Below are 13,696 nucleotides of genomic sequence, written 5' to 3'. Positions count from 1 at the left end.
GCTCCGTGCAACTGTCACACCTCCTAGGTGTCCCTGACCCCTCAGACATGTCATATAGCACACAGATAGGTTCCTGGGGTCTCTCCTGTAATCTTGGGGCTGAAAGGCACAGGGTTGCTCTCTTCTGCCTCCGGCCGAGCCCCCTTCTTACAGGAGGCCTGGAGGGGCTGAGGGCCCAATTCTCCTCTCCCCCCACGCCCCCCACCCAGTCCCTGGCACACCCTGGCCCTCTTGGCCCCGGGCATTCCAGAGAAAACCACCCCACATCATTTAGATTCCGCTACTCCAAACTCATCAGCGTCATGATTTCATAACACCTGCTTGATGCCCAAGAAGCATTTGCGAGTTTCTTTCTTTTCCCTTTATTAAAAAAAAAAAAAAATAGTGGGGTATTGAAACAACAACAACAGAGCATTTCAGAGGCACAAACTTTTGCAGAAGAGAAGCTGGTGGCCTGGCCAGGCAAGGGGCTCTTGCTGACCTCAGGGAGGTGAGAGGGGGACTGAGGCCTGGGAAGGGGCAGGTTCCTCCGAATCTGTTGGAGGCAGTGCTAGGGGATCCCCATGCACCAGGTGGAGGGAGGCCTGGGGGTGGGCGCTGTCTCGGGTGGGGATGTGCCACTTCATCACCTGTAGCCTCTCCTCCAGACAGCTGACAGCCCCAATTCCCAGGCCACCCTGGGCCCCTGGGGTCTCACGCTCTCCCTGCTCTTGGCTGCTGGAAATGCCAATGTGAATTGGGAGCACTGCTTCCTGGGGAGTCAGGGGAGCAAAGGAAGAAGGAGGCACCTGACGGCGGGACAACAGGCAGTAAGGAGATGCCTCCTGCTCTTCCGGCTGGTGTGCGGGGGTCGCAGGCTGGGGTGTCGGGGTGCTGTGGGTGAGTGGGGGAATCTTCCCCTGCTCCGACGACTTCCTTCCTCACCTCCCCAAGGGCCCCCGAAGTTCCCTCTCAGCCATGGGTGTGCTGAGCAGGGCAACCAACAGGTGGAAGCCACAGCCCCTGGGTTCCCTGTGTGACCTTGGGCAAGTCCCTTCTTAGGCCTCAGTTTCCCCAGCGGTACAACAGGCAGGAGGACCCGGGGGGACAGAGTGGCCTGGATGATCTCAACGTTCCTTTCAGCCTCCATGGCCTCTTCTAGGATGGGCTGGTGGTTCCTCCAGGGGTGACAGCCCCACCTGATGCAGGACATGGGTGTACCGTGGGCTCAGGACGCAGGGCCCAGGGAACCGCGAGAGGGAGGGTGCTGAGGGAGCACTGATGAGTGCAGCAGGCAGCTCCCAGGAGGGTGACTGCGACACAGGAGGGCACGGGCTGGTTGACCAGCCAGAGGCCCCGTCGTGGCTCCTCTGTGGCCAGCTGGGGCAGCAGGAAGCCCTGAGACTCTTCCAGGGGGTTCCCAGGGGAGCTGGTGGCTGAGGGCTGTGGAAATGCCTCCAGGGATTAGCCAGAGCTGGAGGCACCCACAGCTCCGGGTTCTGGGGTCTCCTCTGGAGCAGAAGCGGGTCTCTCAGGACTCAGTAAGCCTGCCTGGGCTGTGGCCTGGGCCCTGCCCTTAGAAACACCTCTGCAAAGGGGTCAGGGAGGGTCCGGGAAAGGCCTAGAAAAAGATGTTTGTTTTCTTTAAGGAGGAGACAGAGAGCGAGGGGGTGAGGGATGGAGCGCACAGGAGCTGGTGTCTGTCTTAGTGTGTGTGTGTCGGGGGGCGGCCGGTGGGGGACGCAGTGAAGAACAGAAGAAAAACAGGAGGAAAGAAAAAGATAAAAGGCAAGAGAGAAAGAAGAGAAAGGAGGGGAGGGAGAAGGGGAAAACAGAAGGGTTAGAAATGCAGGAAATAAAAGAGAAAAAAGAGAGGAGAAGTGGGTGAGAAAGAGAAGAGAGAAGGAAGAGAAAGCAGCGGCAAGAAAGCGAGGAGCGCGCGAGAGAAAGCTTGGAGCTGCCGGCGGCCTGGCTGCGGGGGGCGTGCCTAGGCGGGCGCTGGGCGGGGCCTCCCTTCCCCCCTGCCGTCCAGCTTCCGGTCCTTGCGCGGGCGCCGATCTTTCCCGCTCTTCTTCTGGTTGGGGTTACTTTCTGCAACGAGAGCGTGGGGCGTTGTTGCTGAGGCCATCCTGACAGACGAGGGTGCCCCCCACTCCCCGCAGCAGGCTCGGAATGACATGGGGGTGCTGACCTGACAATCACTCCTTTTTGGAGTTGGGACGGCAGCATCACTTACCCCAAACCAGACGCTCCCCTCAGTTCCTCGGCGGGGGCTGGGGAGGGCGCTGACCTGCTGAGCACCACCCATGCTGGGCATCTGCCCCGCCAGGCCTGGAGGTCCACTGTTGGGACCCCAGTTGGGACTTAGGGTGGCCTCGAGGGGGCGCCCATGACTCTCCCACGTGCACTCACTGGGAGGTTTACAGGGCTCTTCGCTGGAGACTCAACACCTTTCACGTGGGTCCCGGCACCAACCTTCCCACTCAGCTTGGGCCCAGCTCTGCCCTCAAAACGACAACAGTAACGTCAGCACTTAGCTGATGCTCGCACTGAGTATGTCACCATCACAACAGCTGGGAAGCAGGCGCAGGCCCACTGCCCCACCTGACGCCGTCACCGGAGTCTGTGCCTCACCCAGTTCCCACCGTGGGGAGTGGATGCAAACCCCAGACCTGCCTCGGGATCCTGACCCCATTGTGCCCCACTCCCCGTGCCCCGTGGAGCTGGGGTGAGTTTCTAACACAAACATCTTAGCAAGTCCCATTTCTCAGGTGAGGTGACTGAGGCCCAGGTGGGGCCTCACTTAACTCAGTGGCACAGCCTGGGCTGGAGTTCTGGGCATCACTTTCAAGTGACTCCTCACTCACTTGGAGGAAAAGACCATGTTGTCTCCGTGGCCTCCCCGCACCCGCCCCAGCCCCCTTGCTCACACCGTCCTGGCCACTGGCAGGTTCATGCCACCTCCACACCTTTGCAGTGGCTTTGCCCTCCGCCTGGAATGCTCTTCCCATTGTTTTTTGTCATTTTTATTATCAACAGGTGAGAAGACTGAGGCATGGCTGGGAGCAGGGCCAGCCCTAAATTTCTGTTTTAAAAGTGTCTCCACATCCAGACCGTTTTCACCCATCGTTGGCCCCATACTCTTCTCCCACAGGAGCTGTGTGCCCCCTCGAACATGAAGGAACTGAGACTCAGGGAACCACTTCCCAAGGTCACAGGTCAGGCACTTAGAGAGCTGGGAGTGGCAAGGGGAGGGCAATTTTATTACCTGAGTATCAGCTGTGTGCCCGCCTCCTCTGGAGTCAGGGCTCCTCCCTTCTCAGGGTCATCCCCTGAGACCTAGCTGCCCGCTTCTGGGGCCCCCTACACCCACTCCTGGGCCCTTCAGGGGCGCTGAAGCCAGGCGCCCCTCTAAGCTCCCACTGACTGTGTCAGCCCTCAGGGGAGGACAGCATCTGGGGGATGGGGTGGGGGGCTGCCTGAGGGGCCCTTGCCAGCTGTGAAGGTGAGAAATGGGGTGAGAGGCTTTGGGTCCCCACCCCTTCCCTAGGCCTGCCTACCACCCACACCTGCCATCCACAAGTGTTGACTGAGCACCTACTATGTGCCAGGCCCTGTTCTAGGTGCTAGAGAGGGAGCTGGAAATAAAGCAAAGAGCTTGCTTTCACTGGAGGTCCCACTCTATCGAGGAAGACAGACATTAAACAAGCAAAGAATGTGCATGATCATTTCAGGAAGATTTAAGAGCTGCGACGTGATATGATGGAAAGTGACTCTTGGTTGGGGGAAGCTCATGGAAGGCTCTCTGAGGAGGGACGTTTGAGCAGATGCCGCAGGGAGCCCACAGCAGGGCTGTTGTGAGGATCAAAGGCATCATATTTACAAAGCACTTAGCACAGTGCCCGGCATGTGGTCAGCGCTTCCTGGATGTTCGCTGCTGTTGCTATTGTTGTTATTATTCTTATTGTTATTACCTGGGGGAACAGCTTTCCTCTCTCAATCCCTCCACAGCCAATCAGCCACTAGCTCTCAGATGCCATGAGAGATGTGGCCATAGTGCTACGGACACCTGTCCATCTGTGTGGGTGCTTCCTCAGGTCTGGGGTCTCTTAGTTTCTCTGGTCCCATCTCAAACTCATCCTCTGTCCCCAACTGGCCCTGAGGTGCCTCCATGTCTGTTACCTGCACTCCCAACCCAGACACCACAAGCCCTTCTGAAACCAGGGGTGCCCCTGGGCTTAAGTCCTGACTCCACCCCGACCCAGTGAGCCCCAGGTCACCTAGCTCCAGGGCCCTCACCCTTACCGTGGCTGTAGATTCTTCTTTGCACACAGACCTATGTTTGAATTCCAGGTCCACCTTTCCCTAGCTGTGTGACCCTTGAGCAAGTGGCTCAACCTCTCTGGGCCTTAATCTCCTCATCGGTAAAACTAGAATAACGATACCTACCTCATAGTGTCATTGTGCAGATTAAATGACTTAATGAATGTAGAGAATTATCACAGTGCCTTGTGCATGGTAGGTGCACAGTTAACATTAGCTAATGCCACATTATTACTACTCACTGTTTACATCTTACCCACACGCTCTGCGGCCTCTCTTCTATTTAAATCAGTGGTTCTTCATAGCCAGTGGGGTATTCTGGAGCTCCGTGGTGATCTCGGTTGTTACAGTGAAGGGGTTCCCTGGGCCATTCAGTGGAAGGGATGGGGGGGGCGCTGCGTGGGACAGTCCCCCAGGAAGGAGACCCCATCCCAGCCAGTTCTCTAACGGCTGCTCCAGCCTCACGTAGGGAGCTCAGAGTTGAACTCTGTCTCCTGTGTGAATGCCAAGTGTTTGGGAACAACTTGTCCATTACTGAATATACTGAATATTCTAGGGCTGCCAGCGTGGTGTCAATCGAGAAGTCAGACAGTTTTGTTGGACTTTACTAAGAGCTGGTCGCCATTTGGGAATTTGCATCTCTGATGGCAACACAGCCGTGCATGAGGCCCTGACCGCGGATGGCTACCACTTTCACTGTGATTTGACTTCGGTCAGTACTCTCTGGTGCCTGGGGCCCAAGCGCTGACATAATGAAATTTCTTTTATTTCTCTTTTATAGTTAAGCAGTATACTGAATCTTTTAAAAAATGACCAGTGCCAGTGGGTCACATTATCCATGACTTTGTTTCAGAGTGTAAAGAGGGCATCCCAAGTCCTTTGACAGGAGGTGTCAGTCTGAAAGGGTCGCAAATTCCCGCTGGAAAGGGCAAGCTTGATCTTCCCAAGGGGTCTGGGACTGACCCCAGTAGGAGGACACCAGCGGGGGCAATGCTCAAGACACAGAAAGGTGTGGCTAGTGGGGGGCTTTCAGGCAGCCTTACAGGGACTCGTTGTGGGGGCTGTGTCCCAAGGCCACTCAGAGCCACCCTGGGCCCTGCCTGCTGCTGCCCCCCGTGCCTGGCCTGGTGCTCACCTCCTGGGCAGGGCCTCCGAATGGGACATTGCCTTGACTCAGATAGCACCTGGCAGGTGGCTGCCTCCTCCCGCCCAGCCTGGCCGGCCTCCCGCACGCGGGTCTCCAGGCCCCAGGCTGAGCCGCAGGTCTTCCCGTTGTGAGTGCAGGGGCTCCAGCTGCCCCAGGGGCCCAGCTCACACTCCTCTGTGAGGTGGAGAGACAGACAGACAGATGGGGTCAGCCGGCAGTGAGTGTTCCTCAGCTCAAGGGCAGGGTCTGAGCGGTTCAGTTCCCTGAAGACACCATCTCCTCATGCAAAGGGGTCACAGGCTATTACAAGCAGCAGAGGGGGACGTTTAAACAGCTATTTGTAAGAGCCTGGGATGAGAGCTGTACTAGAGCAAGCACAGGCTGTGCGGGCCAGAAGCCTGAGGGACCCGTTGTGTGGCTTTAAAGGGGAAGGCTGCCCTGAGGAGGTGACAAAGGAGCTAAAGGGAGAGAGGACTTCTTCATCAGGTGGTGATGGAAGGAAGTGCATGCGGGGCAGCTGTGTACAGCCTGGGGGACTGGCCACCCTGTGTCAGGGACAAGGAAGCTACAGTGGGGGTGGAGTGAAGGTTCAAGGTCAGCTGGGAGGCCCTCGGGGCCAGGACCTGGATTTTGAACTTGATCGTGTGCCTTTGATCAGCTGTAGGAGGTGGGAGCTACACTGGGCTGTTGTGAGGAAAAATGAAGTCACGGACATGAAAGGTCTTAGTAGGGAGAAATTTTCAAAATATATGAACATATATAGTATTCTTTCACATTTGATTCTTTTAAGAGTCCCTGAAAGGTAGGCAGAGAATCGGGCAGCTATTAATACGCCATTTTTCAGATTAGGACACTGAGGTCTAGAGCAGGTGAGGGGCTTGCTAAGGGAACAGAGAAGGAGCTCACAAAACAGAACTGCAAGTGTTTAAGATCCAGTTGGGCCCAGAAACCAGCTCTCCAGACCTTTGAATGATGGTCCTTCACAGATGCATTCATTTGGGAAGCAAAAACTGACCACCTACTGTGTGCCACCTGCCGTGCTGGGTGCCGAGGTGCAGCAGACAGACCCTGCCGGTCTGTCTGCTGGTCTTGGGTCTGCCTCCCAGAGTTCACTGTCTAGATCGGTCAGGCTGGAAGGCAGGGTGCTCTGACAGTGATGGGGAAAAACAGGCAGCTGTGGGAGACCAGAGGGTCCCAGCCTGGGTGACCTGGAAGGCTTCCTGGAGGAGGAGACTCCTGATCTGCATCTTGAAGTAGGGCTGGGGAGGTCAGCCAGGCTCAGGGAGGGGCAGGAAGGAGAAGTGCTCCAGGTGAAAGGAATAACCCTAGCAAAATCCCCAGGATGACTCTGCCCTCATGGGGAAGTTGGAGCACAGACTCAAATGGGGAAGGAAAAAAATGATAGGGGTGGAGAGGTGGCAGATGGGGACCAGACTGCCCATAGCCTGGGGGCTCTACCTGAGGACAGTGGGAGCCACTGAAGGGCCTTGAGCAGAAGAGAAGCCTGATCAGATTGTCATTTTGAAATAATCACTCTTGCTTCTGAAATGAGCCAGCTGGGCTAGAGGCAGTGAGACCAGAGGCAGGCAGGTAGGCAAGAGGATGTGGCCAAGGTCCCAGCAATGGGCAGAGGGTGGGGAGAAAGGGATGTGTGGGGATGGGGTGGGGAAAAGGGGGAAGGAGGGGTGCGGCAGGTTGGGGAGCTTTATTCTGCTTCATTTCCCCCAGAGTTCTTTTTACCACCTAACATCTGTATGTATTTTTGTGTGTCTTCCGTCTCCCCGCTAAAATGTCACGTCTATAAGGGCAGAAGCTTTGTCTGTTTTGTTCACTGATGTGTCCCCAGCAACTATGAAAGTGCCTGGAGCGTAGAAGATGCTCTAGTAAATATTTCCTGAGTGAAAGAACGAGATTGGATTGGATGTAGGATGAGAGAGAAGAGCCCACAGTGATGCCCGGAGCTGGTTATTGATGGAGGAAGCCCAGAGGAAGCCCCAGGCTGGGGATGGGGAGGGAGGGAAGGAGGCATCCATAGGGCAGGTGAGGATGTGAGTCTGCTGCCCGTGGAGAAATGCAGTTGAGGACAGTGAGTTAGGAGCCATCAGCTTTTGGAATGACCGTGAACATGTGCCCAGAGAGAATGTATAGGCAGAGATATGTGATTTAGGTGAGAACACTGGAGAATACCCTTGTGTAAGGACAGATCACAGAGGAGGGGCTCACACAGGAGTCTGAAAAGGAGTGATGGGAAAACAGAACAGTAATGACAGCTAATATGATGTGTAATAATAATGACATGCATTGAGCATTTGCTGTGTTAGTTACTGTATTAAGTACTTTAAATTGTATTAATTTATCCCTTACGACAACCCCCCCCCCATGAAGTAGGTTCTATGTTCTACTGTAATTTTTTTAACATTTGGAGAAACTGAGGGACAGAGAGCTTAACTGACTTGCTCAAGGTCACCGATGGTGAATTTTAGAGCTAGCATTTGAACCCAGGCCTTATTCCAAAATCAATGCTCTTCTTCTGTGCTCTGTGGCCTCTCTTGGCAATAATACTGATGTAGATGTTGGTAGTAATAGTAATCATAATGGTGCTTATGATGGGTCTAGTGTATTGAAGGGTTCATAGGTGTACCTGACACGGTGTTGGGCTTCCCATCACCACGTGACATTCTCCTATGATTTCTTCCAGGTCTCCTGACACCCCTCACCAGCCCCTGCTCCAGGGAGGGAGGGGACAGGGCAGGGTGGGGATGCCCCCACTCACCCTGGCACTCCCGTGTGCTCTGCTGGGCTGCGGTGCCCGGCGGGCAGGTGGGCAGACACTTTCCCTTGTACAGGTAAAACCGCCTCTTGCACTGGATGCAGAAGTCCTGGCTGAAGCAGCTCTCACATGTGGCCCCACATTCTGTAATACAGCAGGGCCACCCTTGGTGAGGGTGGCTGCCCAGGGAGGGGACCCTCTGGGACTGCCTGGGACTGGGGAGGGCCTCTGAGTAGCCCAAGCTCTGTAGCACTGGGGTCTGGATTCAGTGTGTCCTCTGAAGCCCAGACTTGTCCAGGGTCAAACTGAGCCGCATTCAAGAACTCTTGTTCTCATTTGAATTGAGGCTCAGTGGGGGCAGGTGACATGTCCAAGGTAACATGGTTATTTTGATTTCCTTTCTCATTTTAGCTGAGGCTCAGAGAGGGCAAGTAAGTTGCCTCAAGTCACACAGTAAATCTGGACTGGGAGTGAGGACTCCCTACTCCATTTCCATCAAATCTCAGAGATGGTCATGATTTGTCCAGGTCACAGTGAAAATTAGAGTTAGGAGTTAGGGCTCCTTTTCCCATTGAGCTAGGCCCAGAGAGAGTGAGTAGCCTGCCAAAGGCCACAAAGCCAAACTAGGGTAGAAGCGAAGGTCCCCTGTCCCATTAGTGTTGAGCCCAGAGAGGGCACTGACTTGCTAAGGGCTTCACAGCCAGCCTGAAAGCCAGCAAGTATCTCAGAGTCCGGGCTCAGGCGTATAGTACTTCCCCGGGGGCTGCGTTGGGCTGGAGGCAGGATGTGGGCCAGGGATGCTCAGGGAGACAGCGCTAGCACAGGACAAGGGAGGGGCCACGTACTTCTGCACCTGTTGACCTCCTGGCCGCGGACGCCGAAGTAGCCGGGGGGACAGTCATGCACACACTTGCCGTACTGGCGGATACCTTCCCGGCGGATGAACAGGAAGAGCCTCTGCTGGCAGGTGGAGCAGCCATTCTCCTCTGAGCAGATGACACAGCCTGTGCAGTTGCCCCCCAGACCAGTGCCCACTGCCAGCCAGACCAGGGTGGAGGGTGGGGAAAGGAAGAGAGAGATAGTCAAACCATATGCGTGAGCAGCTCAGACTGTCTCACTGGTATAGCAATTGAGCACGTGGCCACCCAGATGACTACATTTCCCACGCAACTAGATGTGGTCAGCGACCAAAATCTAGTGTGTTATAAGGTAAAGCAGTGTGTGCAACTTCTAGAGAGCTTAAAGGGCAGGGGCATATCCTTTGTCATCCCCTCATCCTTCCTGGTGGGTGGAATGTGAACATGATGGCTGGAGCATGAGCATCTATTTTGGATCATGAGACAGAGACCATGTGTTAAGGATACTGGAGAAATAAGATAAAAAGATCCTGGGTCCTCGAGGAAGGTAGACATGCTGCATCAGCCCTCTTCTGCCTGTGCAGACTGTTACATGAGAGAAAAATCAGTATCTATTTTGTTCATACCACCGTTATTTGGAGTCCTCTGTCACTCACAGACAAACTTGATCTTCACTAACATAGTGTGTATGTTTGACTGGGTGTGGGGTGCACATGCCTGTGGAGGAGCCCCTCACCCTCCTGCCGCCTTTCTGAACAATACCCCATTCCTCACTGCCACCATTATCAAAGGCTCCCCAAATCATCAAGTATAGCAAGTGGAGGAAAGGAACTTTTTGTTGTTCCAGAATTGGCAACCAGGGCTCAAAACTGTGAAGAAAGAGGCGGAAAATACCCTGGAAAGAGAGCTTCTCCAAGGCTTATAGGGAGTCTCTGCTGTCTGACCACCACCTGATCAAGCTGACCCCCTAGAGAGGGGGACTCAGGGGACTTAGGAGCTGTCAGCCTGGGGAAGGGGGAACGCTGTGGCTTTCCCGCTGTTCCCAACCCCCAAACCAAGAGGGAGGAGAGGCAAGGGTACCCCTCACAGAGACGGATGCCTGCAAAAAGGGGTGACCAGCACCTCATGCCTTGGTTGGACATGAACCTGTGTGGCAGCCCTGCAGGTCTGCCCCGTCCAACATCTCTTTGAGCAGAGAAAAGAGACCAGGAGAGAGAAGGGCCAAGTTGGGAGGGGGAGGCAGCAGAAGAACCTGCACATCCTTCATGGCAAGCAAGGGGGTTCTCAGCAGCGAGGGCCCCCTAGGAGTAGCCAGGCTCAAGTGCCGCTGCTGCTGCCTCCCCAAGAAGGCTGGTTGCTGGCGGGTGCCCCAGCAAGAGGCAGCAGGGCAGACCATCGGGGGAAGATGGTATTTGGGGAGAGTCAGAAAGTGACCAGGTGTCATTAAGGGACAGAAGAGGACCAGGCAGCTTCTTAGACACAGCGATTAGGGAAACATGAAGCTGTTTCATGTATGTTAATACTCCATCAAGGTCAGCCTGTTTAATAAACTACTTATACACTTTGGCCCACCCGAGCCCATGGCCACCTAGCAGGGGACATTCTTGACTCTCCAGCCTCACCCCCACCCCCTTCCTATTGGTGCCCCATCTTCCTTTCAGAGGAATTCCCTGTTGTGAGGGGCCCTGGAGAAGGGCAAATCCTGGTGCCTGCCCCCAGAAACAGAATCCATAGAGGCCTGGCCCTTCAAGTCGACAGTGAGTGGGCATTGACCAAAACCTGACCAATCAGATATGCCTGGTAGTAGGGCTGAAGCCCACAGAAGCGACTGTAATAGCAACGCAGATGGTGACAAAGCAAAACTCTTACCAACCACTGTCTCTTGGAAGAGCTTAGGGGTCACTCAGCACAACCCATGCCACATCACTGGGGACGCTGAAGCCAGAGGAGGTGCAGGCTTCCCCAAGGTCAGGTAGCCAAACAGCAAAGCAATTCCAATTAGAGCTACAGCACTATCTGTAGAGTGATATTTCAACATGCTGCAGAAAAAAGAACCCAACAAGGACCCTCCCCTGACCTCAGAGGGTGCGGGGTGTGTGTGTGTGTGTGTGTGTGTGTGTGTGTGTGTGTGTGTGTGTGTGTGTGTGTGTGTGTGTGTGTGTGTGTGTGTGTGTGTGTGTGTGTGTGCGCGCGCGCGCGCGCACGCGCACAGGTGATGAGTCTCAACTAGCATCATTCATCACCGGGGTATTGTAGAGAGTTGTCTCTGCCTCCTGCTGCATCCTTGGTCCCGGCAGTTGGTAGGGTGCCCTCTAGTGCCTCTATGTTGTAATGGCACCTCTGACTTTTTGATTCTAATGGCCTCACTCAGGCTTGTCATCATATCTCTAACTCACTAGAAAGAGCAGTACTGTTCCTCCCACTTCCCCAAGATCACGGGTATAGAGACCTGAATGCTAATTTTTATGAATAATAAGTGACGACAACTAGAGTTTGTACAATGCTGCTTTAGAAAGAGCCAAACTTGATGGTTCTTAAACTTGACTGTGCATAAGAATCCCCAGGGAGGTTGTAAAGTATATAGGCCCAGGGATGTGCATTTAAACAAGACCAAAATAGATGTAACTGGCATTGTGGAAGTGTCTTCCCTGCTCACAATCTCCTTTCCCTGAGAACGAGACGTGGCAAATATTCTTGTACTGCATGACCCTGTCCCCTGGCCAGTGGTGGACAGGCTGTACCAGGGCCCGACAGTTCATCCAGGCTGGGACAATTAGACCATCTCTCTTGAGAATTTTGACTGTGGGCCAACAGACAATGGTCTAGGATGGCCTCTTGACCTAAGGACGTTTGTAGGAGGGCAAGGTGGCCTGTGCGAGAAGCTCTGGTGAGCACTGGCATCTGTGGCACCTTTCTTTGCTAACAGAGGCCCCGTCTTTGACTTTCAGGTTCATGTGGAACCATCTCTGTCCAGATGCATTTAACCTGGGATTCGGCAACCAGAGAACCAGGTCCCCTTAACTGCAGTGATTGGTTCAGACACAGGCACATGTTTCAACTAGAGCTAGTCTTAGGATTGCGTGTGTGTGTGTGTGTGTGTGTGTGTGTGTGTGTGTGTGTGTGTTTGCACTCTGTTTGGATTTGAGAAGATGTAGGCCAGAGCTGGTGGGCAACGCATGAGGGGTGAGTGTCCCGAGAATGGAGGCCACACAAGAGATTGTCTGTGCACCTGGATCCACCCCTAGGAGGGTCCATAAAGTCTCTTCTTTTCTAAAGCCATTTTGAGTAGGGTTTTCTGTCACGTGCAGCCAAAGACTCCTGACCACACAGAAGCAGAGAGAGAGAGAGAGAAAATAAATCAGATGCAGGGAGAGAAAAAAAAGCAACCAGAAACTTCATGGGCCCTAGATGGTCAGACAGAGTTTCTGACCATCTTCCAAGCCCAGGTTCCAGTCCCCCAAGGCTTGGCTCACCCCATAGCTCCAAAGAAAGTCACTAGTTCACTTGAGCTAGCTCTCCTCCTGTCAAATTGCAATCAAAATGATGTATCTCGGGCTTCCCTGGTGGCGCAGTGGTTGAGAGTCCGCCTGCCGATGCAGGGGACACGGGTTCGTGACCCGGTCCGGGAAGATCCCGCATGCCGCGGAGCAGCTGGGCCCGTGAGCCATGGCCCCTGAGCCTGCGCGTCCGGAGCCTGTGCTCCGCAACGGGAGAGGTCACAACAGTGAGAGGCCCGCGTACTGCAAAAAAAAAAAAAAAAAAAAAGATGTATCTCACCAGATAGGTGGAGCCCAACAGATCATGGTGGAGCAGCTCTGCTTCAGCAAGGCCAAGGGACCTGAAGCACTGCCCGCCCAGCCTGACCATGGCACACCAAGGGACCCTGGGATTGTAGGGAGCACAGTTTGAAAACCCCTGGCTCCTTCTACACCTCAACTGCATGCTAGCCTTCTTTGCTGCCCTCTAGCAGCTCTGATACACGTTTCTAAATGAAGTATTTGAGCTCTGATTTGCAAGTTCCCCGAGCTTTCTTGGGGCATCAGAGGGGAAGGCACCCCCTGTGATTTCCCTTAATCAGTATCTCCCATAATCAAGACCATCCTCCCCTGGTCAAAGTGTCAGTTGTACCAGAAAGGATGGCCTTGTGCTGCTCCAGCAGCTGGAGGGGCTTGGAATGACATCTGAGTCCTACTGTCCTTCCCCAAGCACCCAGGGGACAAGCTGAGACTTGGATGTCCATGTTATGGAGAATGACAGTGGGGTTGGCAGTTTACAGAAGGATGCAGGCTTATAACAACTCTACGTGCATTAGCCCAAGGCTGAGTGATCCATCCATCCATTCATTCAACAGTTACTGAGCCCCTGCTTTCTGTGAGGTCCAGTGCTGGGGGCTCGATGGTTATGAAATGTGGCAGCAGCTGTGTGATCACGGGCAAAGTACTTTTAACTCTCTGGGCCTCAGTTATTCTAGCTGTAAAAGGGGGGATAATGCTTAACTTGCAGTGCTGTTGTGATGAAAGGAGATGGTACATGGAAAACTCTTAGCTTAAGGCCTGGCAGCAGACTTCTGATAGATTGGATATCTTGTTATTATATTGTTTTCTGCCCTCAAATACTTAA

At 54.1% G+C, this 13,696-nt stretch overlaps 1 protein-coding gene across 1 annotated transcript in view; it reads right to left on the bottom strand.

Moving 5' to 3' along the window:
• Nucleotides 1–392: 392 nt before the first annotated feature.
• The window catches only part of RSPO4 (R-spondin 4), a 41,320-nt gene continuing 28,016 nt past the window's right edge, over nucleotides 393–13,696 (bottom strand). The window contains exons 2-5 of the mRNA XM_067705170.1: nucleotides 9,065–9,253; nucleotides 8,223–8,363; nucleotides 5,438–5,623; nucleotides 393–2,070 (exon numbers count right to left, since the gene is read on the bottom strand). Coding sequence (XP_067561271.1) covers nucleotides 1,967–2,070; nucleotides 5,438–5,623; nucleotides 8,223–8,363; nucleotides 9,065–9,253 — 620 coding nt within the window. The 3' untranslated portion in view covers nucleotides 393–1,966. The remainder of the gene's footprint in view (nucleotides 2,071–5,437; nucleotides 5,624–8,222; nucleotides 8,364–9,064; nucleotides 9,254–13,696) is intronic.

The sequence above is a fragment of the Pseudorca crassidens genome, chromosome 15 (assembly GCF_039906515.1).
Source record: "Pseudorca crassidens isolate mPseCra1 chromosome 15, mPseCra1.hap1, whole genome shotgun sequence".
Classification (NCBI taxonomy): domain Eukaryota; kingdom Metazoa; phylum Chordata; class Mammalia; order Artiodactyla; family Delphinidae; genus Pseudorca; species Pseudorca crassidens.
This window is presented reverse-complemented; position numbering and strand designations above follow the sequence as displayed.